The sequence below is a fragment of the Equus przewalskii genome, chromosome 25, assembly GCF_037783145.1.
Source record: "Equus przewalskii isolate Varuska chromosome 25, EquPr2, whole genome shotgun sequence".
Lineage (NCBI taxonomy): Eukaryota > Metazoa > Chordata > Mammalia > Perissodactyla > Equidae > Equus > Equus przewalskii.
Window position 1 is genome coordinate 685,635 of NC_091855.1, and position 26,100 is coordinate 711,734.

The window sequence follows — 26,100 nt, forward strand, 5'->3', positions numbered from 1 at the left end:
GGTTATTCCTTCTGTCTTTAAGTATTAAAAGAAAGAAAAACTTGAACCCTAGACTGCCCAGCCAAAAACAGTTAAAAGAAGCCCTCTACCTAAAACCATAAACTACAAACTAGACAAGGAAAATAATCATTTAAAACATTCTGTTCAAAAACTGTACTTACATATATTCAAGATTATTCTGACAAAGTAATTTACAGAACTCTCAGAAAGAATTTCTGGAGCTTAGTTATAAAAGCTGTTATTTTGTCATCTATCTGATCACTGTGGGAGACCTAATCTACTTGGCTACTCACAGGATCACATCCTGTGGCTTACCCATATTCTCGTCATTCACCTTAGTCTAACACCACTTCTCTATATTTAAATAGATTTTCAGACTGTACTACAGAAGATAGTAATGAAAGGGATTTCAGGTTTCATTTACATATTCACATCTGCTTACGAATCCCCTCAGATAAGCCCACACTGTAAGAGTACGATGGAAATGTTGAATAAGTAATGTGAAATAAGTGAACTTAAAATTGTTGACATATGCCCCTCATACATACCCAATACTTTCCAAAAGGGCAATTTCTGTGGTTAAGACAAATTGGTATGTGGTCCCGTACACAAAAGCAGCTTCCATGACCGCTCTGTGCTCTGAAGAAGAGATAAGGGAGTTGGGAGAGAAGAGGAGTTACTCGGTGTAACTCTGCGTAAGCTTCTATTCTGAATACTGCCCTACATCCTTTTACATTCTATTATATTTAAAGAAAAATCCTTTGTAGGGATATCAGTTGGGAAAATGCAGGCAATTAAAGAAGTTATGAAAAGTTTATTCTATTCAAGGTAAGAGAAGAATTAAGAGAGAGTAGAAAATGAGTTATACTTGAGAATATAACATACGACAAATCTGTGATAATTTCTTCCCAGTAGTAGGGAACAGAATACGAATCTACCACACAACTTCCATATGTTATATTTTATATACGTATATGTTTGTGCATTGTTTCTAAGGTATTTTTTAATCAAACTTATATATATAGTTTAAAGAGACCATTCTATAAGGCAAATTAAGCAAAACAATTTTCTCTACCCTTGACCCCATTTCCAATTCCCAAGGGACAACTACTTTCAACTCTTTTCTTGTTTATTTTGGTATTTACCTCCAAGTCCCTAAATGATATTCTTATACTCTTATTTCCTGGTACTTTTTCTTAAGTGTTACTATTATCTATTGATGTCCCCATGGAAGATGATAAATTATCTCTCTTTTCCGAAACACACTCGAAAAACGCACACACTTCTATCCCCTCAACTCTCCCGATATAATTCGAATTTTTATTAGCTCAAGAGTCAGTATTTACATTGTTATGATTCAGTAAATACTATCTACAAAGGAGCCATACAGTACAAAATGAATGCTTTTCCTTTTTTTGAACAACTTTTTTCACTACTAATAACTATCTTTTTTTATTTTTGTTTAGATTTCTTCCTAATTTATTCCTAAATTCTTCCACAATTGTCTAACCCTCTCAGTACTTTCAACGTATCATGTATCCTATCAATTCCCTTTTCTTCAAGACACTTCTGCAGAGCCTTCTGATTTGCTCCAATATGGACTATTACTACTTGACCTGCTGGACCACTTTCATTACAGGAACTCACTTTATCATCATCCTGGGATTCTCTTATTCTCTCTCTTGTGTTAGGTCCTTTGCCCTGTTACCCACATCTTCTCAACTGATTTGCTCCATTGCTCCCATTCTCTAGCACCTTCCTGTGAGAGGATATATGGAATACTCATTTTTTGTGACCTTGTACTTCTGAAAGTGTCTTTACTATACTTTCGTAACTAACTATAGTTGTCTTCATATAGAGTTCTAGGTTCAAGTCATTTCCCCTGAGAATTTTGAAAGCATGCTCCATTTCTTCAGTTTTCAGGTCTGTAATTGAAAAGTCCAATGCCATGCTGATTCTTGATCCATTAACTACAAACTCTTTTTTTCTTTCTGGAAGATTTTAGAATAGCGTTTGTTTCCAATTTTTCTGAAATTTCAAAATGAAATGCTTTGGTGTGGCTCTACACTCATGCACTATGCTAGGACTCAATGGGCCCTTTCAATTTGGAAGCACAAATCCTTCAGTTCTGGGAAATGTTCTTAAAATATTCTTAAAGATTCCTTCCTTTTTCCTATTTTATTTTCCCTTTTCTTCTCACTGCCATTTCTAGGCAGTTATCTTCCCTGTCCCCATCTAATTTCCTAGCACTTGAATCACATGTCATCAGATTATTCCACTCACCACTCTATCTTGTTGGAGTCATCTAAACCCTGGCAAGGGTCACTCCCCATCATTCACAATGAAAAATTTAGCTTCTGTCACACTGTCACTCTGTGCAATACTACTCCTATCCTAATCCTTGGTGATTTTATTATCCCCATTGATGATCCTTTGAAAATTCTACCCTCTAAGTCCTTGGCCTTCTCTAGAGATTCCAATGATGTCTCTTCAACCCTATCTTAACCCTAACTTCAACCCACTGCTATGGTCCCACTCCAGGCCTTGTAATTACCAATTACTGCAAACCCCTCCAAAATCTCAATGTCTGGCATCTTCCCCAGACACACACCCATTCATCTCCAGGTCACTCTGTCTAGTATGTAACTCTAACCCCCTAGGACCTACAATCTTACCACTTGTCACTGTCCTTCACCTCTCTCCAGTCCTCTCTTCCTTTTTAACCCAGTTTAAATTCCATGGTCAATCTTTCTAATCACTCCCATCTGCCTAAAACATAATCCAAGTTAAATCAAATACTCTGCCTATTCTGTACTTACACTCACAAAAGCAAACATGGCTGAAGGTAAAAGTGAACAAAAACCTGCTGACATCATCCTGCTAATGGTCTCACTTTAGATTACTGACATCAACTATTATTGCTGCCTAGCAAGCATTCTTTATTTCCAGGCCTCCTAAACAACTATTTTGTCTCTTCTCTCCTCAACTATCTGATGACTTTACTTCTATTTCATTGAGAAAACAGATCCAATTTTAAAAAATCAAAAAAAACTTCCACAAGCTCCCAACACCATATCTATCTGCCCACATTCTTAAATTGATGCCCATATTCTCTACCTTCCCTCGTATCATCACGGATGAATTTTCTGTGCTCCCAGCAGAGAACCACCCTTCCCCTTGCTCACTAGGTTCCATCTCCTCTTGTCTAAAAGATGTTGCTCCAGTAACTCTCCCCTTTCTCCTACATGATGCATTTTCCCCTTTCTATTAGATCTTTTTCATCAATATACAAATATGCTTCTTAGAAAATTTTTCACTTGATCCCACATACTCTTCCAGCCACTGCCCCATTTTTCTCCCTCCCTTAACAGCAAAACTTCTCAAACGAGTCTGTTTTCAGTCTCCAGTTGCTCTCTACCTCTTCTCTTATACCCTATCAGGCATTCATTTACCTTCTCATCCTACAAAACTTGCAGCTTGCCAAGGTCCCCAATAACCTCCATATTGCTAAGTATAATGGCCAATTGGCAGTTCTTATCTTAATTAGCCTTTCAGCATCATCTGACACAATTGTTGCTATCTCTTCCTTAAAATCCTTTCTTCACTTTGCTTACAGGCACTCCTACCACATAGACCTTCCTTCTGCCTTCTTTCCTGGTTCCTCCTCACCTCACTGACCTATTAAGTGTTGAAATATCTAACAAGTTCAGTCGTCTTTTTTCCACCTAGCCTCACTCCCTATGTGATCTCCTCTGGTCTCACAGCTTTATCTCCCAAATTTATACCTCTAGTCTGTGTCCCTAAATCAAATGCAGACTAGTAACATGCAACTACCTTGTTGATATCTCTACTTGGATGTCTAATGGGTATTTTGTAAGTAAAACATCCAAAAGTGAATTCCAGAACTTCCTCTCCAAACTATTTCCAGTCTTTCCCTCTGCAATTTCTCTCTCATTCCACATCCAAAATGTCAGCAAATTCAGTTGGTCCTATGTCCAAAATACTGCTAACATTCAAATTTATCACCTCCTCCATTGTGAACACCCTGGTCTAAGCCACCCACCATCATCTATTGCCTGCATTATTGCAGTAACTTCCTAATTTTCTGCCTTAGTCTACCATTGCTCCTTCCAATCTATTCCAAACACAGAAGTCAGATTGATCCTGTTAAAATATAAAGCAGGGAGTCCGGCTCTGCTCTGGCAGAGTGAGCCCTCTATACCTCATCCCTCTCACTGATTACAACTACAGTCTCTGGACAAAATACAATCACTTGAGGGCCCTGAAAAGTAAACAGAAACAGGCTGATTGTGGAGAATTATTTTACAAGTGTTATTAAATTCAGTGGCACGCTGTGTAACCCTCAAGTTTTATGTTTATAAAAATTGAGATTTCCAATAAATGATTTTATTTCACAGAGCATATACAATTTTTAAAATGTCTTTAACAACACTTTATATTAACATGGTCAAGTTATTACCATTAACAAATAAAAGTCCTGAAAGCATAACTATAATTTGTTCATAAAATGTTTAGAAACTTCTTTACGACAAAATTACATATTAATGCTCAAGGTGATGTCATCAAAATTAGACTTTTTTTTAAAAATCAAGAAAAGTATGTCATAAACAGCAAATACCAATATAAAAAAGAAAGCCAGTCAGTCAACAACATTTACCAAATACTATAAACTACTGTGCCTGATATTAGGAGTACTGTAAGGTAATAAAAATATCTAACATTTTCAGAGCACCTACTATACAACAGGAACCATTTTCATTTTTCAAACTCTTTTGGTCATCATATTAATACCAAGAGACAGGTACAATTATTTTCACCATCTTAGTGACTAGAAAACTAAGGTTAAGTAAGTTGTCCAAGACCACACTGTAAATAATTGGCAGGGCAAGGAGTCTAACTTCGGCAGTCGGGCTCCAGAGTTCTCATTCAACTCCCATACTATGTTGCCCGTTTAAAGAAAGAAAACATAAAGAAGCTTTAAATTTATTTTAAAGTATTAAGAGTGTGGTCAAAATACACTTAAGTCCTTCAACATAGTCACACAGGTACAGAGGCACAGCAAAGACTAAAGTAAAAGTCAATAATACCTGGCGTTCCAACGGCTCTGACGTATGAGAATGCAATGTCTGCTTTTCCTTTCAGAGCATTTTCCATGTTCTGAAGGTCTTCCAGGGTGGTAATATATTTTACTTCATTAAAAAGAAGAGCACTGAAATAAACAGACATTCAATTAGTAGAAAAATCTGAAACATATATATACTTGTTAAGTTAAAGAACCTAATCAAAAAAGAAATTTAATTCTTTTGAACAAGTCATCAGTAGTTAAGAACCTAAACATTTTAATACTGAATTAAAATCACTCTCTAAATCCTTAGTCTGTCCCTGAGAACATCAACCAGGGACAGTTGTGAGAAATAGTGCTCATTCTTCATCACGACACCTCAACATATGTAAACCATATTCGCCAACGTCCTAGTCTGGCCGAATAATCCCTCTTACAGATCCCTCAGCCTTGAACACAGGTGAGCCCTCACACGGCTGAATTTCTTTAGGAGTTTAGGCTTCTTTCCATGGCCTAAGAGCCCCGCATGACCTAGACCTTGACTCCTTCTCCTGCCTCATTTTGTTCTACTGCCCCTCGTGCCTACCATACCTTAGGCACATCTCAAGGCCTTGGCACACACAATTCTCTATGCTGAAAGCTATTCCCCTGCTCCTTCTCAGACATGTGGTATCGGCTTAAACATCACCGCCTCAGAGAAGCCTTCCCTGTTAGTCCCATGTAAGTAGGTCTGTAGTACCTTCCTCTTCCATGTCATACTATTTAACTCCTTCATAGTACTTATCACAATTTATATTTATTTATTTATTTACTTGTTTATCTCTGCCTCTCTCTTTAAACTGTTACCTTCTTGAGGCAGAGACCATTCATATTTTAACATTATATCTGTAATAACTTAGAATAGAGCCTAGTGTGCTGTAAGTAAGCAATAAATATGTGTTAAATGAAAGAAAAAATAGGACAGAATTATTTATTCCCATTCTTCATTTGAAGAAATGCAAGTTCAAAACACTGAAGAGCTTATTAACTTAAAAACACATTTCCTAAATCAAAGATCAAGGAACAGAACACAAAGTAAGTCTTCTCACACCTAGTTCAGTGATCTTTCTACCTTACCGTAATTCTTGTAAATCATCTTTCAATGTGTAAATCACACTAATTAACTATATTTCTTCATCCAAAAGAATCTCTTATTTAAATTTTCCATTTCTATATAAATTCTCTATCCCTAATAACTTATTCCACTTAATCTGGAATGTGTATGTGTGTGTGTGTTTATTTTTGTTAGGCTAAACTCTAAGGATTTTTGAAAGTTGTTCCAAGTCCATATACTTAAGCAAAGGTTTACTCAACTATCTCCAATAAATTAGTCAAGCCTAGTTTCTTCTTACAGAAAATATGGCACTTCCCACTAATACAGCAGTTCTCAAACTTTTTTGGGCTCAGGATCCCTTTATACCCTTAAAAATTATTGAGTTTCTCAGAGGGCTTTTGTTTATGCAGGTTACAAATAGTTGCTAAAATATAAATTAAATTTGGAATTTTAAAATATTTATTATTTTTAAATAATAAACACCACTGCATGTTAATATAAATAACACTTTACTTTTAAAAATCTAAATTTCCCAAAACAACTATTTTCTAATGGAAAATAAATTTTCCAAAACAGAAGAAAATTTAGTGAGAAGAATGGCACTGTTTTGCCTTTTTGCTAATCTCTTTAATACTGGACTAAACAGAAGACAGCTAGATTTTCATATTTGCTTCTGCATTCAATCTATTGTGACATCACACAACATATCACGTAGCCTCTAGAAACTGCATTAATGAGAGAATAAAAGTGAAAAAAGGTAAATAATGTCTTATTATTAAAATATTGTGACTTTGTGGATACCCTGAAACCACTGCCCTCAATTACACTAGCTTAAATATTTACCTATTCATTACAGATTTCTTCAACTTTTAAAGAAAAATGTAAAACTGGATCTTCTATAATTCCCAGGGTTCTTGTTTGGTTTTTCATAGCAATATTTACTGAGCAGTACTCGCAATTTGCTAGATATTTTCACGTTCTCATTTAAATCCTCAGTGATATTCTTGGAATATTCTTTATTTCACACACACAAACATATACACACACAGAGGAAACAGTCTGAGGGATTAAGAAACCTGCTCCAGATTGTACTGGTAGTCACTGGTAGAGCTGAGATACAAATCCAGGTCTTCTGACACTAAGGCCAGAACTTTCTAAACTATGTTATTACTGACCACTTGTAAATGGGAAACCAGGTGAAAAGGGAGGCAACTAACAAATGACAAAGGCGTCTCAGTGGCAGTCTGGGCTACTGGACGCTTATTTGGCTAACAAGTCCAGAATTACCCGAGTTACCTCAAAGCCGTCGGGAGGTACCGTTGAGTGAACAGAATGGGACCTCACGTAAAGTCTAGGCTTGGAAATTGCATGCACCCATTCATTTTTATTGCTCCAGCAGCTCTAATCTATTTGCTTCAAAAATCAAATCTTGGAAGAGAAATCTCCCTAAGCTTTTTTCCCTCAATAAAGACAGGCAAATATAAATTAATAAATGCCAACATTTTGGGGGCACTCAAACATGTTAGGCATAGAACTAAGCACTTTAGAAGAGCAGCAATTTTATCAGTTTTGAGACTGCCCAGCTCTGAACTCATCTCTTTTGCTTTGGAAATTCCCAGTTTTCTAAATCTTCCTGGTGGACAGAGCCCAAGTCCCCTCAGAAAAGCTAATAATATCGTAAACTTGCTTTCCCAGGCTCTCTGCTGCAAAGCATGGCTATGTGACCCTGAAATTCTGGACCACGAGCTAGTGATAGAAAGGATCAGGGACAATGCAGGATTATTTTGAGAAGCAGTAGCAGCAACAGCCAGCTTCAAAGGCAGCAGTGACAACAGTGCCACTGACAGCCCCAGTGCAGGTGACGCAAGTGTGGCATCCAACGCTCAGCAGTAATGCAGCAGTGCCCCTCAACTAGCTCTGTGTCATGATTTTGACTGTAATTCAGAACTGCTCGAACTGTGAGTCCAGTTCTCCAGCCCTTCTAGTGAGCCTGAGGTTTCCTCTATCTGCTCCAAACCCCTTTCTGCTTCAGTCAGTCAGACCCAGATTCTGGGGCTTATAACTAAGAATGCTCAGCAACGCACTCTGTCTCATTTAATTTTCAGGGCAACCATCTGAGACCAGTACTATCATTAACTCCATTTTACAGATAAGGTCACGGGGCTCAGAGAGGTTATCTTGCCTAATGACCCAAAGTTCAGTAAGTAGTCATTAGGTAATAATAACCTAAAGTAATGACATTCATAAGCTAATGATCTCTGTGATTTTTCCCAGCAGCTTCCTAACTCTAATATATTTTCTAACATTAATTTCCAGAGCATAGAGACATCTAGGAATCTCTAGGATCCACTCCACAAGCCCGTACTCCTTCATTCTAGTTCCAAAGAGGAGAAACACTAACAGAAATAGGTGAAAGGAAAAGCCTTTCTTGGGATTTTCTTGCTTTAATGACGGGGTAATACAGTCTGGGGCTGCTCTGACTGGGGAGCCCTTCTTGCCCCAGAAAGGCTGCTTTTTTCCCTGGCATGCTTCTCCCGAGACTCTCCTATTACAACCATTAGGCAGACAAATATATGGCCAAGAACTGAGTAAGTGTCACAAATATATGGCCAAGAACTAAGTGTCAGAGAAAAAAGAAATGAAGAGTCTACTTAACCCTGCTTTTAGAGTAGCAGGCCATTCACACTTTTTGTCAGAAAAAAAGACTATTTTTATAATATATTTCTGTCATTATTCAAATTCTAAAAAATAAAAAGGAAACGTTACCTTCTATTTTGCCATATCAAAATCCATAGGACAAAAAAATAAAAAAGAGGAGGGTGGGAGAGAAGAGAGAACACAAGGAGGGAGATAGACAAATCACTGTTACCTAAAATAATTATACCATGACTGGACAGAACCATGTATAAAATGAAACATGCCCGAGTATTTTATTAAGCACTTTCTAAATTAATACAGTTAAAAAATCCCAGATAGAATCCACCTCTGAAATGTCAATTAAGAGTACAAGCAATAGGAGCTGGCCCAGTGGCACACTTGCATCACCTGACAAGTGGTTAAGTTCGCACATTCCACTTCGGCGGCCCGGGTTCACCAGTTTGGATCCTGGGTGCACACCTACACACCACTTGTCAAGCCATGCTGTGGCAGGCGTCCCACATACAAAGTAGAGGAAGGTGGGCACATGTTAGCTCAGGGCCAGGCTTCCTCAGCAAAATAGGAAGACTGGCGGCAAATGTTAGCTCAGGGCTAATCTTCCTCAAAAAAAAAAAAAAAAAAAGAGTACAAGTAATAACAAAGTTCACCAACATCAGTCTTAGTCTTTTTGTCATATTGTATATTCTCCTACTAGTTTATTTCTTATAAAACTCTTATGACCAGAAACAATCTTATTGGGCTTATAACATAAGAAGATTTCTGCTCCTCCCATTCTTAACCATCAAAAAGTGAAGCTTCCAAATTCATTCATCCACCAATCCAGTATTTTTTGAGCACCTAATATACGTCATGCACAGTGCTATGCAGTGGTAGAAGGACTCTGTATAAAAGAGTACAGTTTGGGGATATAACCATTACTACCAATTAAAATAGAGCTGGGAGGAACTCAAATCCAAGATAGGTAATTTTTATTACAAAAGCCCAGTAAAAAGTATGTCACTATCAAACAGGAACCCACTTGACAACATTGTGTAAGAATAAGTCTGATACAGATAAAAGAATGACCAATAGGCTCAACAGCTACTAAGAAAGGACCAGCATGGACACAGTTCAGGAGTTTTAGAGGAAGACACCTCTAAGAGTAGCTTTCCCCAGAGGTTCTACAGTAACACCAGCTAAAGACCCAAAACCGAGGCTCTGCAATAATGTGTTAAACAATAAAATATTAGCAGAAATTATAATAGTTGAAAATAATTCCCATAATAATATTTGAAGTCCACATTATTATGAGTAGTATGTTAATTTAAAGGGAAAGAGAGCTGGGCAGATGGTGGCATAAGAGGGCTCTGAATTCACTTCCTCCGATGGACACAACAAATTTAAAACCACTCTTGGAACTGTTACCCCTGAGAGAGAACTGAAAACTGGATTAAAACAACTCCCACAACAAGGGACAGTCTGACTGAGGGGAAGAGGCAGAAATTCCTTTCTAGAGAAAAAAATGCCACCTTCTGGCTGCAGCACTTCACAGCCGGCCAGGAGCATTCCTAAGGTATGCAGCCCTCCCTGAGGAGCAGGGGACCTGAGCAGGGGAACATTACCACAATAAGCAGCTTCAGGACACAGCACAACAAAGACAAGTGTCATAATATCTGGCTTTACTGGCTACTAACTACAATGAGGAATACCCTCAGAAAAGCTATTGGACATAAGGAAGAAAAAAAGCCTGATCTTAAAAGGACCACACACAAATTCACCCGTTTCAGAAAGCGAACTAAAATCACCAGAAAGAAAGGTGCAGAGTCCTTTGGTGAAAAAAGACTCACTCGATAGGCTCTGGGTGCATCTTGGCAAGAGTTGAGAACCTCTCCAGGCTAGGACCACATCCCCAGAGACTGAGACATTAGCATCAGCCATTATTGTGACCGAGGACAGGTCACACTGGCAAACATCATTGGAGTTCTTCCCCTGGCCTGTTAGCACAGGGGTATGCCTCATCCACTAGAGCACTGATTTAATCCAGCTCAGCCAAGGCAGGCAGCACACCCTAGGGACTGGTGCCACCCAAGAGCAAGCCCCCAGGCCAACTTGTGGGTCCACACAGACAGGGTGCATGGGACCTCTGCAGCAGGGTGAGTAGATCCACCTCTGTAGGGCAGGGCATGCACAAGGGGTGGGCCTGCACTGGCAGAGTGTGTAGGGCCTGTGCAGTGGGGCGACTGGGTTCACTTCAGGGGTCAGGGCATGTGCACAGGGCAGTACTGTGTTTATGGGGTGTGTGGGCCTGTGGATGGAGGGGCCTGTCAGCTGGAAGAGATTTTTTGCTTCTCAAACAGTGACATAGGAGATTGGCCCCACCTTCCAATGCCTGAAACACCTGTGTGCTGCCACACCTGGTGCCAGCAACACCCAGCTGCACTGCTGAAAGAGCTGACAGCAGCTTTGCAGGCTGGAGGCCTACAGCAATTGTGAGCCCCTGAACCTAGCAACCAGCAACACTGGGAAGCCCACTCACTTAACAGAAAAACTGCAATAGGAATGTGCTATTCAACTTTGCAGCCAACTGTGTTGGGGTTCCCCATGCCTGATAAGGTGACTGAAGGGACCACAGCAGCTACACTCAGCTGAGAACTACAGCCAGCTGGCCACGGGGACAGCCTAGCCTTCCAGGCACCTGCAGCAAGAGCAACCCTGCCACAACAGAAGGACACACGTATCCCACACAGGGGTCAATCCCAGAACAACTGGAACTGGTGACAAGAGGGAAACACACTGCTGGGCCTCAGAAGGCATCTCTTACATAAATCCAGCTCTCCAAGATCAAGAGACATAGCTAATCTACCTAATACATAGATATAAACACAGAGAAAGAGGCAAAATGAGGAGACAAAGGAATATGTTCCAAATAAGAGAACAGGATAAATCTTCAGAAAAAGAACTAAATGAAATAGAAATAAACAATCTACCTGATAAAGAGTAGAAACTAATAGTCATAAGGATGCTCACTGATCTTGGGAGAAGAAGGGATGAATTCAGTGAGAACTTTAGGAAAGAACTGGAAAATATAAAATAGAACCAATCAGAAATGAAGAATACAATAATGGAAATAAAAATTCACTAGAGGGACTAAATAGCAGAGTAGATGATACAGAAGAATGGATCAGTGAGTTGGATGAAAGACTAGAGGAAATCACCCAAGCTGAACAGATAAAAGAAAAAACAATTAAAAAGAGCAAGAACAATTAAAGGGACCACTGGGACAACATCAAGCGCACTAAGATCCATATTATAGGTGTCCCAGAAGGAGAAGAGAGAGACAAAGGGGCAGAGAAGTTATTTGAACAAACAACAGCTGAAAACTTTCCTCACCTAAGTCTCAAAACAGACATCCAGGTACAGGTAGCACAGGGAGCAACAAACAAGATAAACCAAAAGAGACCCACACCAAGACACATTATAATTAAAATGTCAAGAGTTAAAGATAAAGACAGAATCCCAAAAGCTGCAAGAGAAAGGCAACAAGTTACATACAAAGGAAAACTCATAAGGCTATCACAGCTGACATCCCAACAGAAACCTTACAAGCTAGAAGGGAGTGGCATGATATATTTAAAGTGCTGAAAGGAAAAAAGCTATGGCCAAGAATACTCTACCCAGCAAGGTTATCATTCAGAATGGAAGGAGAGAGAAAGAGGTCCCCAGATAAGGAAAAACTAAAGGAGTTTATTATCAATAAACCAGCCTGACAAGAAATGCTAAAGAGACTTATTTAAGTGGAAAAGAAAAGGCCACAAATAGGAATAAGAAAATTATCAAACAACAACAACAAATAAAGGCAAATATACAGTAAAGGTAGCAGATCAACCACCTATGAAGATAATAAGAAGGTCAAAAGACAAAAGCACTAAAATTATCTCTTTCAACAATAAGAGGGTAAGGGATACACACACAAAAAAAACAGAGGTTAGATAGGATATCAAAAACATAAAATAGGAGGAGGAGGGTAAAAGGGTAGAGCTTTGAGAAAGAGGTCAAACTTGGGGCTGGCCCCGTGGCCGAGTGGTTAAGTTCGCGCGCTCCGCTGCAGGCGGCCCAGTGTTTCGTTGGTTCGAATCCTGGGTGCGGACATGGCACTGCTCATCACACCACACTGAGGCAGTGTCCCACATACCACAACTAGAAGGACCCACAACGAAGAATATACAACTATGTACTGGGGGGCTTTGGGGAGAAAAAGGAAAAAGTAAAATCTTTAATTAAAAAAAAAAAGAAAGGTCAAACTAAAGAGACCACCAACTTAATATAGATTTCTATATACATAGGTTATTATATATGAACCTCACAGTAATCACAAAAGAGCTAGCCACTAATAAATACACAAAAATTAACAGAAAGAAACGCAAACATAATATTAAAGAAAGCCATCAAACCAGAAGGGAAGAGAGCAAGAGAAGAAGAAAAGTACATAGAAGAACTACTAAAACACCCAGAAAAAAAAAATACCAAAGTGGTAACAAGTACATACTTATCAATAGCTACTTTAAATGTCAATGGACTAAAGGCTTCATCAAAAGGCAGAGGGTATGGGGTCGGCCCCGTGGCCAAGTGGTTAAGTTCACGCACTCCACTTCAGAGGCCCAGGGTTTCGCCAGTTCGGATCCTGGGCACAGACATGACACCGCTCATCAAGTCGTGCTGAGGCAGTGTCCCACATGCCACAACTGGAAGGGCCCACAACTAAAGATACACAACTTTGTACCAGGGGGGTTTGGGAGAAAAAGGAAAAATAAATCTTAAAAAAAAAAAAAACGCAGAGGGTGGTTGATTGGATAAAAAAATAAAACCCACATTTATGCTGCATACAAGAGGCACACTTTGGACCTAAAGACACTCACAAATTGAAATTGAAGAGATGGAAAAAGATACTCCATGTAAATGTCAATGAAAAGAAAGCTGGGGTAGCAATACTTACATCAGACAGAACAGACTATTTTTTTGGTGAGCAAGATTGGCCCTGACCTAACATCTGTTGCCAATCTTCCTCTTTTAGCTTGAGGAAGACTGTCCATGAGCTAACATCTGTGCCAATTTTCATTTATTTTGTATGTGGGATGCGGCCACACCTGGCTTGATGAGTGGTGTGTAGGTCCGAACTTAGGATCTGAACCAACGAACCCTGGGCCACCAAAGTGGAGAATGTAAACTTAACCACTATGCCATGGGCCAGCCCCCAAAACAGACTTTAAAACAAAACTGTAAGAAGAGACAAAGAAGAGCACTATATAATAACAAAGGGAACAATCCAATAAGAAGATGTAACATTTGTGAATATCTATGCACCCAACATAAGAGCACCTAAATATATAAAGCAATTATTAACAGACATAAAAAGTGAAATATACAGTAACACAATAATAATAGGGGACTTTAACTTACACCAATGGATAGATCATCCAAACAGAATATCAACAAGGAAACAATGGCCTTAAATGACACATTAGACCAGAGGGACTTAGTATGTATACAGAACATTCCTTCCAAAAATGGCAGAATATTCTTTTCAAATGCACATGGAACATTCTAAAGGATAGATCACATATTAGGCCACAAAACAAGTCTCAATAAATTTAAGAAGATTCAAATAATACCAAGCATCTTTTCTGACCACAACAGTATGAAACCAGAAATCAACTAGAGGAAGAAAATTGGAAACGCCACAAATATGTGGAGATTAAACAAAATGCTACTGAACAATAGGGTCAACAAAGAAATCAAAGGAAAAAATCAAAAAATACCTGGATACAAATGAAAACAAAAATATGACATGCCAAAGTTTATGGGATACAGCAAAAGCAGCTCTAGAGAGAAGTTTATTGCAATTCAGGCCTACTCAACAAACAAGAAAAATCTCAAATACACTATCTAACAGTACACCTAAAGGAGCTACAAAAAGAAGAACAAACCTCAAAATCAGCAGAAGGAAATAATAAAAATCAGGGCAGAAATAAACGAAATAGAGACAAAAAAATAGGAAAACTTAATGAAACAAAGAGCTGGGTCTTTGAAAAGATAAACAAAATTGACAAACCTTTAAAAAAGGGAGAAGGTTCAAATAAAATCAGAAATGAAAGAGGAGAAATTACAATAGACACCTCAAAAATACAAAAGATTATAAGAGAACACAATGAAAAGCTATTCACCAACAAATTGGTTAATCTAGAAGAAAGAGATAAATTGTTAGAATCACACAACCTTCCAAAACTGAATCAAGAAGAAATAGAAAATCTGAATAGACCAATCACCAGTAAGAAGATCAAAACAGTAATCAAAAATGTCCCAAAAAATAAAACTCTAGGACCAGACAGCTTCCCTGGTGAATTCTACCAAACATTCAAAGAAGACTTAACACCTATCCTTCTCAAATTCCTCCAAAAAACTGAAGAGGAGGGGAAGCTTCCTAACTCATTCTATGAAGTCAACATTACACTGATACCAACACCAGACAAGGACAACAAAAGAAAATTACACAGCAATATCACTGATGAACATTGATGCAAAAATCCTCAACAAAATTCTAGCAAATCAAATACAATAATACATTAAAAAGATCATAAACCATGATCAAGTGGGATTTATTCCAGGGATGCAGGGATGGCTCAACATTGACAAATCAATCAGTGTGATACACCATATTAACAAAACGAAGAATGAAAACAACATGATCATCTCAATAGATGCAGAGAAAGGATTTGACAAGATCCAACATCCATTTATGATAAAAACTCTCAATAAAATGGGTGTAGAAGGAAAGTATCTAAACATAATAAAGGCCATATGTGACACACACACAGCTAAAGTCATACTCAATGGAGAAAAACTGAAAGCTATCCCTCTAAGAACAGGGACCGGACAAGAATGCCACCTTTTGCCACTCTTATTTAACATAGTATTGGAAGTCCTAGCCAGAACAATCAGGACAGAAAAAAATAAAAGGGATCCAAATTGGAAAGGAAGAGGTGAAACTGTCACTATTTGCAGATGACATGATTTTATATATAGAAAACTAAAGAATCCACCAAAAAACTTTTAGAAGTAATAAATGGTAAAGTTGTAGGATACAAAATCAACATAGAAAAATCAGTTGCGTTTCGGAGACGGATCCAAGATGGCGCCGTGAGTAGTCCTCTTTGTCTCTCCCTCTTCGAGTCTACAATTATTTGGACACTTATTGCTTAACAAAGGATATCCAGACAGCATCTCAGGACGTCTGAGAGACCCATGCGACTATACATCGGAAGGCGGACGGACTTTCCTCCGGGAGGATGTGGAAATAGGTGAAAACTCTCTGACCCCGACCGAACAGCCTAGTACCCGCAAGCAGCTTTCTTCCAACGGACGCCCCCAGAAGATCAACACACATCTAGGGCAGGAGCGAGCACACAACAGAGGAGCGACGGTGGAAACAGGTGACCAGAACCCTACCTAAACCCCCCGCAATTACTCCTAAACACAGAGGGAAACTTTGGAGCTGCACACCTGGGCCCGCGGGGAGAGTCTCTCCCCACTATTGGCGGGGAGATCCCGCCTGGTGTTTGCGGCGCCTGGAGGGTCCCAGAGAGAGTCGCTGAGGGTACGGAGGTCCCCCAGCTGCCACTGCCTGCACGGTGGGGCTAGGGATTGCCGGAGATCTCTGAGCAGACTGGGGCTGGGGGAAGCTCCAGAGGCCGGCTCTGCGCCCCGGAGGGGAAGCTCCAGAGTTCTGTCCGGGCAGCAGAGAAAACTCTCTGTCTGCCATTAGCGGAGGGGCCACGCCCAGCATTCACGGCTCCGGGAAAGTCCCGGAGAGAATCCCAGAGGGCGGGGCGACCTCCAGCTGCTGTTGCCCGCCCTGTGGGACTAGGGATTGCCGGAGATCTCAGAGCGGACTGGGGCTGGGTGAAGCTCCAGGGGCCGGCTCTGCGCCCCGGAGGGGAAGCTCCGGAGTTCTGCCCGGGCAGCAGACAGGACTGTCTGTCTGACACTAGCGGAGGGGCCACGCCCAGCATTCAACTCTGGGAAAGTCCCGGAGAGAATCCCAGAGGGCGAGGCGACCTCCAGCTGCCATTGCCCACCCCGTGGGGCTAGGGATTGCCAGAGATCTTGGAGAGGACTGGGACAAGGTGAAGCTCCAGAGGCCCGCTCCGCACCCCAGAGGGGAAGCTCCAGAGTTCTGCCCGGGCAGCAGACAAAACTCTCTGTCTGCTATTAGCTGAGGGGCCACGCCCAGCATCCACAATACCGGGAGGGTCCCAGAGAGGAGAATATCAGGCAGGGCAGCAGCTGACCAGCTACCACTGAAATCAGGATCTCCAGCTACCCCCCAAGACAGGGCAAAGGGCTCCCCGAGTTCCTGGGGAACAGGACTGGGGCTGGGGGAAGTTCCAGCAACCCAGCTCTGTAGCCTAGGGGGAAACCCTACAGGCTCACAGCAGCCTCAGGGAAAGCCTCTGCATAGCACTAGTAGAAAGCACCCATCCAGCAGCCACAAGGCTGGAAGACCCCGGGACAGAAGTAGCATAGCTAGGTGAACTAACCACAGACTGTAGAAGATGCCAATAGCTCTCCTGCGACCCACAGTGGACAAGTGAGATTTTGTGGGTGCCGACAGCGACGGAGCGACAAATATAAGTGATCCCAGCCCTGGCCACTGGAAAAGCCCATAACACCGTTGCAGACCCCAAGGAGGGAGCACGTGTAGGTGGGCTGCAACAGTAGGCACCAGCAGCCTGAAGCCCCCCTGTGACAGCCCCCACGGCAGAGGAGGGAATCCAAAGGACCACTGTGACTACGAGGAGGGGCCCAGGCCCAGCTAGCAACTGCGGACAGGGTTCCTGGTTGGTGCAGTATAAACAGCGGCTCCCCCAACGCAGCAGCTGAAACAAGTGAAAGGAGCAACTAAACTCTATCTCTATGCGGAGGCACAAATCAATAACATCAAGCAATATGAAAAAATACATTAAATCTCCAGAACAGAAAGAAAATAACAAATACACAGAAAACAATCCCAAAGAAAATGAGATATATAACCTAAATGATGATGACTTCAAAACAGCCGTCATTAAAATACTCAATGAGTTAAGAGAGAATTCTGACCGACAACTCAACGAGTTCAGGAGCTATGTCACAAAAGAGTTTGATACGATAAAGAAGAACCAAACAGTAATATTGGAAATGAAGAACACAATAGAGGAGATTAAGAAAAATCTAGATGCTCTGAACAGTAGGGCCGATAATATGGAGGAAAGAATTAGCAATTTGGAAGATGGCAATATAGAATTGCTGCAGGCAGGGGAGGAGAGAGAAGCAAGACTAAAAAGAAATGAAGAAACTCTCCGAGAATTATCAGACACAATTAGGAGATGCAACGTAAGGATTATAGGTATACCAGAGGGAGAAGAGAAGGAGAAAGGGGCAGAAAGCCTATACAAAGAAATAATGGCTGAGAACTTCCCAAATCAGGTGAGAGAGATGGATCTTCAGGTGACAGAAGCCAATAGATCTCCAAACTTTATCAATGCAAGAAGACCAACTCCACGGCATATAGTAGTGAAGCTAGCAAAAGTCAACAACAAGGAGAAAATACTAAGGACAGCCAGGCAAAAGAAACTAACCTACAAAGGAACCCCCATCAGGCTATCAGCAGATTTCTCAGCAGAAACTTTACAGGCTAGAAGAGAGTGGAATGATATATTCAAAAATCTGAAGGACAAAAATCTACAGCCGAGAATTCTCTACCCAGCGAAAATATCCTTCAAATACGATGCAGAAATAAAAACTTTCCCAGATAAACAAAAATTAAGGGAGTTCATTGCCACAAAACCTCCTCTTCAGGAAATGCGCAGGAAAACCCTCATTCCTGAAAAATCCAAAAAAGGAAAGGGGCTACAAAACCAAGAGCAGAGGGGATAAGTAGAAGGACAACAACAGAGAGTAGCAGCTCTTCATCAGAGCAGATTAAACCATGGGACGAGAAACAAAGGAAATTGAAGAAAACCGGAAAACAAGACACAAAATGGTAGTGGTAGGCCCCCACATCTCAATAATCACTCTAAATGTAAATGGATTGAACTCCCCAATCCAAAGACACAGAGTGGCAGGATGGATCAAAGAACAAGATCCAACAATATGCTGCCTCCAGGAAACACACCTCAGCCCCAAAGACAAACACAGACTCAGAGTGAAGGGATGGAGAACAATACTCCAAGCTAATAATGAACAAAAGAAAGCAGGTGTCGCTATACTAATATCAGACAAGGTAGATTTCAAAGCAAAACAGATAAAGAAAGACAAAGAGGGACAGTATATAATGATAAAAGGGACTCTCCACCAAGAAGACATAACACTTATAAATATATACGCACCCAACACAGGAACACCAAAATTTGTAAAGCAACTCTTAATAGAACTAAAAGAAGACATCAACAACAATACAATAATAGTAGGGGACCTCAACACACCATTAACACCAATGGACAGAACATCCAGACAGAAAATCAACAAGGAAATAATAGAATTAAATGAAAAATTAGACCAGATGGACTTAATAGATATATATAGAACACTTCATCCAAAAACAGCAGGTTGCACATTCTTCTCAAGTGCACATGGAACATTCTCAAGGATTGACCATATTTTGGGAAACAAAGCAAACATCAATAAATACAAGAGAGTTGAAATAATATCAAGCATCTTTTCTGATCATAATGCTATTAAACTAGAAATCAACTACAAGAAAAAAGCAGAGAAAGGTGCAAAAATGTGGAGACTAAACAACAGGCTTCTGAACAAACAATGGATCATTGAAGAAATTAAAGAAGAAATCAAATATTATCTGGAGACAAATGAAAATGAGAACACGACATACCAAACCATTTGGGATGCAGCAAAAGCAGTCCTAAGAGGGAAATTCATCGCAATACAGGCTCACCTCACTAAACAAGAAAAAGCTCACATAAGCAACCTCAAACGACACCTAACAGAACTAGAAAAAGAAGAACAAACAAAGCCCAGAGTCAGTAGAAGGAGGGAAATAATAAAAATAAGAGCAGAAATAAACGATATTGAAACAAAAAAGACAATAGAAAGGATCAATGAAACAAAGAGTTGGTTCTTCGAAAGAATTAACAAAATTGACAAACCCCTAGCCAGACTCACCAAGAAAAGAAGAGAGAAATCGCAAATAAATAAAATTAGGAATGAGAGAGGAGAAATCACAACAGATAACAATGAAATACAAGAGATCATAAGAGAATACTATGAAAAACTATATGCCAACAAATTGAACAACCTGGAAGAAATGGACAAATTCCTAGACTCCTACAATCTCCCCAAACTGAATCAGGAAGAAATGGAGAATCTGAATAGGCCAATCACAAGTAAGGAAATAGAAACGGTAATCAAAAACCTCCCCAAAAATAAGAGTCCAGGACCAGATGGCTTCTGTGGAGAATTCTACCAAACATTCAAAGAAGACTTAATACCTATTCTTCTCAAACTGTTCCAGAAAATTGAGAAAGATGGAGTACTCCCTAACACATTCTATGAAGCCAACATCACTCTGATCCCCAAACCTGACAAGGACAACACAAAGAAGGAGAACTACTGGCCGATATCACTGATGAACATAGATGCAAAAATCCTCAACAAAATTTTGGCAAACCGAATACAGCAATACATCAAAAAGATTATACACCATGATCAAGTGGGATTTATACCAGGGACACAGGGATGGTTCAACATCCGCAAGTCAATCAATGTGATACACTACATCAACAAAATGAAAAACAAAAACCACATGATCATCTCAATAGATGCAGAGAAAGCATTCGACAAGATCCAACACCCATTTATGATAAAAACCCTCAATAAAATGGGTATAGAAGGAAAGTACCTCAACATAATAAAGGTCATATATGACAGACCCACAGCCAACATCATACTCAATGGACAAAAACTGAAAGCCATCCTTCTGAGGACAGGAACAAGACAAGGGTGCCCACTTTCACCACTCCTATTCAACATAGTACTGGAGGTGCTGGCCAGAGCAATTCGGCAGGAAAAAGAAATAAAAGGAATCCAAATAGGTAACGAAGAAGTAAAACTCTCGCTGTTTGCAGACGACATGATCTTATATATAGAAAACCCCAAAGAATCCATAGAAAAACTATTAGAAATAATCAACAACTACAGCAAAGTAGCAGGGTATAAAATTAACGTGCATAAATCAGTAGCATTTCTATACACTAACAATGAACTAACAGAAAAAGAACTCAAGAACTCAATCCCATTCACAATCGCAACGAAAAGAATAAAATACCTTGGGATAAACTTAACCAAGGAAGTGAAGGATCTATACAATGAAAACTACAAGACTTTCTTGAAAGAAATTGACGATGACATAAAGAGATGGAAAGACATTCCATGCACATGGATTGGAAGAATAAACATAGTTAAAATGTCCATACTACCTAAAGCAATCTACAGATTCAATGCTATCCCAATCAGAATCCCAAGAACATTCTTCACAGAAATTGAACAAAGAATCCTAAAATTCATATGGGGCAACAAAAGACCGCGAATTGCTAAAGCAATCCTGAGTAAGAAAAACAAAGCCGGCAAATCACAATCCCCGATTTCAAAACATACTACAAAGCTACAGTGATCAAAACAGCATGGTACTGGTACAAATACAGGTCCACAGATCAATGGAACAGAATTGAAAGCCCAGAGATAAAACCACACATCTATGGACAGCTAATCTTCGACAAAGGAGCAGAGGGCCTACAATGGAGAAAAGAAAGTCTCTTCAACAAATGGTGCTGGGAAAACTGGACAGCCACATGCAAAAGATGGAAAATTGACCATTCTTTTTCACCACACACCAAAATAAACTCAAAATGGATCAAAGACCTAAAGATTAGGCCTGAGACAATAAGTCTTTTGGAAGAGAATATAGGCAGTACACTCTTTGACATCAGTTTCAAAAGAATCTTTTCGGACACTATAACTCCTCAGTTGAGGGAAACAATAGAAAGAATAAACAAATGGGACTTCATCAGACTAAAGAGCTTCTTCAAGGCAAGGGAAAACAGGATTGAAACAAAAAAACAGCTCACTAATTGGGAAAAAATATTTACAAGCCACTTATCTGACAAAGGGTTAATCTCCATAATATACAAAGAACTCACATTGCTTAACAACAAAAAAACAAACAACCCGATCAAAAAATGGGCAGAGGACATGAACAGACATTTCTCAAAAGAAGATATGAATATGGCCAATAGACACATGAAAAGATGTTCATCATCGCTAATCATCAGGGAAATGCAAATCAAAACTACACTAAGATATCACCTTACACCCGTTAGATTGGCAAAAACATCCAAAACCAAGAGCGACAAATGTTGGAGAGGTTGTGGAGAAAAAGGAACCCTCATACACTGTTGGTGGGAATGCAAACTGGTACAGCCACTATGGAAAACAGTATGGAGATTTCTCAAAAAGTTAAAAATAGAAATACCCTATGACCCAGCCATCCCATTACTGGGTATCTATCCTAAGAACCTGAAATCAGAAATCTCAAGAGTCCGTTGCACCCCTATGTTCATCGCAGCATTATTTACAATAGCCAAGACGTGGAACCAACCTACACGCCCAGAAACTGATGATTGGATAAAGAAGATGTGGTATATATACACAATGGAATACTACTCAGCCATAGAAAAAGACAAAATTGGCCCATTCACAACAACGTGGATGGACCTCGAGGGTATTATGTTAAGCGAAATAAGCCAGTCAGAGAAAGACGAACTCTATATGACTCCACTCATAGGTGGAAGTTAGTATATTGATAAGGAGATCTGATCGGTGGTTACCAGGGAAAAGGGGGGGTGGGAGGAGGGCACAAAGGGGGAAGTGGTGTACCCACAACATGACTAACAAAAATGTACAACTGAAATCTCACAAGGTTGTAATCTATCATAACATTAATAATAAAAATAAAAATCAGTTGCGTTTCTATATACTAACAATGAAGCAGCAGAGAGAGAAATTAAGAATACAATCCTATTTACAAGTGCAACAAAAAGAATAAAATACCTAGGAATAAATTTCACCAGAGGTAAAAGACTTGTACACTGAAAACTATACAACATGGTTGAAAGAAATTGAAAAAGACACAAAGAAATAGAAAGATATTCCGTGTTCTCGGATTGGAAGAATTAACGTAGTTAAAACATCCATATGTCCTAATGCAATCTACAGATTCAATGCAATCCCTATCAAAGTTACAACAACATTTTTCACAGAAATAGAACAAAGAATCCTAAAATATATATGGAACAACAAAAGACCCTGAACAGCGAAAAGAATCTTGAGATAAAAGAGCAAAGCTGGAAGCATGAGACTCCCTGACTTCAAAATATACTACAAAGCTGTAGTAATCAAAACAGCGTGGGACTGACAGAAAAACAGACACACAGATCAATGGAACAGAATCAAGAGCCCAGAAATAAACCCCCGCATCCCTGGACAGCTAATTTTCAACAAGGGAGCCAAGAATACACAATGGAGAAAGAAAAGTCTCCTCAACAAATAGTGGTGGGAAAACTGGACCGTCACCTGCAAAAGAATGGAAGTGGACCATCATCTTGCACCATACACAAAAATTAACTCAACATGGACTAAAGATTTGAATATAAGATCTGAAACCATAAAAATTCTAGAATAAAACATAGGCAGTATGCTCTTCGACTTCAGTCTTAGCAGCATATTTTCAAGTACCATGTCTGATCAGGCAAGGAAAAAATATACAAATGGGACTACATCAAACTAAAAAGCTTCTCCATAGCAAAGGAAACCATCAATAAAACGAAAAGACAACCTAACAATTGGGAGAAGAGATTTGCAAACCATGTATCTGATAAGTGGTTAATATCCAAACTATACAAAGAACTCATACATCTCAACAACAAAACAACTAACAATCCAGTTAAAAAATGGCAAAAGATCTCAACATACATTTTTCAAAGAAGATATACAGATGGCCAACAGGCACATGAAAAGATGTTTAACATCACTAATTATTAGGGAAATGCAAATCAAAACTACACTAAGATACCACCTTACATTCGTTCAGAATGGCTATAATTAACAAGATAAGAAATAATAAGTGTTGGAGAGGATGTGGAGAGAATGGGACCCTTATACACTGCTAGTGGGAGTGCAAACTGATGAAGTCACTATGGAAAACAGTATGGAGATTCCTCAAAAAACTAAATAGGACTACCACATGATCCAGCTATCCCACTGCTCGGTGTTTATCCAAAGAACACGAAAAGAGGAATGCATAAAGATACCTGCACCCCTATGTTCACTGTGGCATTATTCACAAAAGCCAAGACTTGGAAGCGACCTAGATGCCCACTAAGGGACAAATGGATAGAGAAGATGTGGTATATATACACAAGGAAATACTACTCAGCCATAAAAAAAAGATGAAATCTTGCCATTTGTGACAACATGGATGGACCTGAGGGTATTATGCCCAGTGACATAAGTCAGAGGGAGAAAGTCAAATATTGTATGATCTCATTCATAAATAGAAGATAAAAACAACAACAAACAAATGCATAGGGACAGAGATCAGACTGGTGGTTATCAGCAGGGAAGGTGGGAAGGAGGAGGGCAAAATGAGGTGAGATTTGCACATGTGTGTGGTATGAGGGTAAACTTGCTCTTTAGGTGGTGAACATGATGGAATCTACAAAGAAATCAGACTCGATGTACATCTGAAATTTATATAAAGTTATAAACCAATATTACCTCAATAAAATAACTAAATAAGAATAAAGGGAAAGATACCTTCCATTTTTGACAAAATATCATCACAAGAATATCAAGTAGCACATCTTAATGAAGAGTTATTGAGATTTCATTGTTTCTTATAGTACTGGACAATCTTTCCTTTTTGCATCATTTGACACTTTTTAGGAGTCAACGATGACTAGAAGAATGGCCTTTCTTAGCAACTGCTGCCTGATGGCAAATATCCTCAGCAACTGTCACAGGATACTCTCACATGAACTCACTTGTGTTAGCACTGTCTGTGAAACAGAACCACAGGTAGACATCTGAATTTGGATTGCTTTTTTCCTTAATTGCAAAATATCCTCCATTTATACAGAAAAGAGCAACTAACATTTGTAGAGCGCTGGGTAAAATCCACAACACATTTTCACATGCATTATCTTATTTGATCTTCACGATAATCTCATTAGGTTGCAATTTTAACATTTAAAGATGAGGAAAATTAGCAATCAGAAAAGATAAATTGCACAGATCACATGATTGAAGATAAGGAAGGGGCCTCAGATTCACAGTAAACCCTGGCTTCTTCATATAGCATACAACCTTCCGATCCACATTTGAGATTATAATGCCTTAATTTCCTATACCTCTAACTGACTTGCCTCAGACTGGTTAGATATACGGTAGTCTCACTCAACGAATAAAGATTAGTTGTTACTTTACTTACTTTTTCTAAATATCACCCTTCTTAATCCCTTCTCAAAGCTGAGAAGTAAAATTTTCCTCACATATTTATCAAACTACCCAATTCCACTAACTTTGACTACGTATATTTTAGAAAACAGAGCTAAGAATTTCTAGCCTATAAATCCAAATTCTTATTTTTAATTTAAATTTTACTAATTTTGCAAGTTGGTAACATTTTTATGATTCCAAATACAAAAGGTACCAAAAAAGGTGAAGTGTGAAGAGTCTACCTACAATTCCTCCCCTGACCCCAGCGTCCCCATTCCATTCCTCTAAACCAATATTATCAGTTTCTTGTGAAACCTTGAAACATTTATGCCATATCCATATATACCATAAATACGTATTTATATATGCCTCTGTTAGAAGACAGTCCTTTTCTGGATTCCTCAGTGTTCCTATATGGTCCAAGTCTACTGAAGATGAAAACTGGCTTGACACAGAGATGGAGAATGTCTCCCGTTCACATTCTAATCTTGTGTCCTTTTCTCTGGAGCCATCTGCTCCCATTCAAAGCTAATAAAATCTTTCTCATCCTCCCTGGAACTAAATGCTTACATTTAGAGATAGAGAGCTTCTTCTCCAGTCCCAAGAGAGGATTTTTTTACATTTCAGAGAAAAAGATAAGCACTTCATCTCCAAAAGGAAAGAGTAGATAGATGTGCCAGCTCCT

The 26,100-nt window shown here is 39.4% G+C and overlaps 1 protein-coding gene across 10 annotated transcripts in view; it reads right to left on the reverse strand.

Moving 5' to 3' along the window:
- Positions 1 to 26,100, reverse strand: part of TXNDC16 (thioredoxin domain containing 16) — a 131,772-nt gene that overhangs the window by 81,927 nt on the left and 23,745 nt on the right. For all 10 annotated transcript variants that reach the window (XM_070593063.1, XM_070593061.1, XM_070593065.1 and 7 more), the window contains 2 exons: positions 5,109 to 5,230; positions 549 to 639 (listed from right to left, as the gene is read on the reverse strand). In XM_070593063.1, the coding sequence (XP_070449164.1) occupies positions 549 to 639; positions 5,109 to 5,230 (213 nt within the window). The remainder of the gene's footprint in view (positions 1 to 548; positions 640 to 5,108; positions 5,231 to 26,100) is intronic.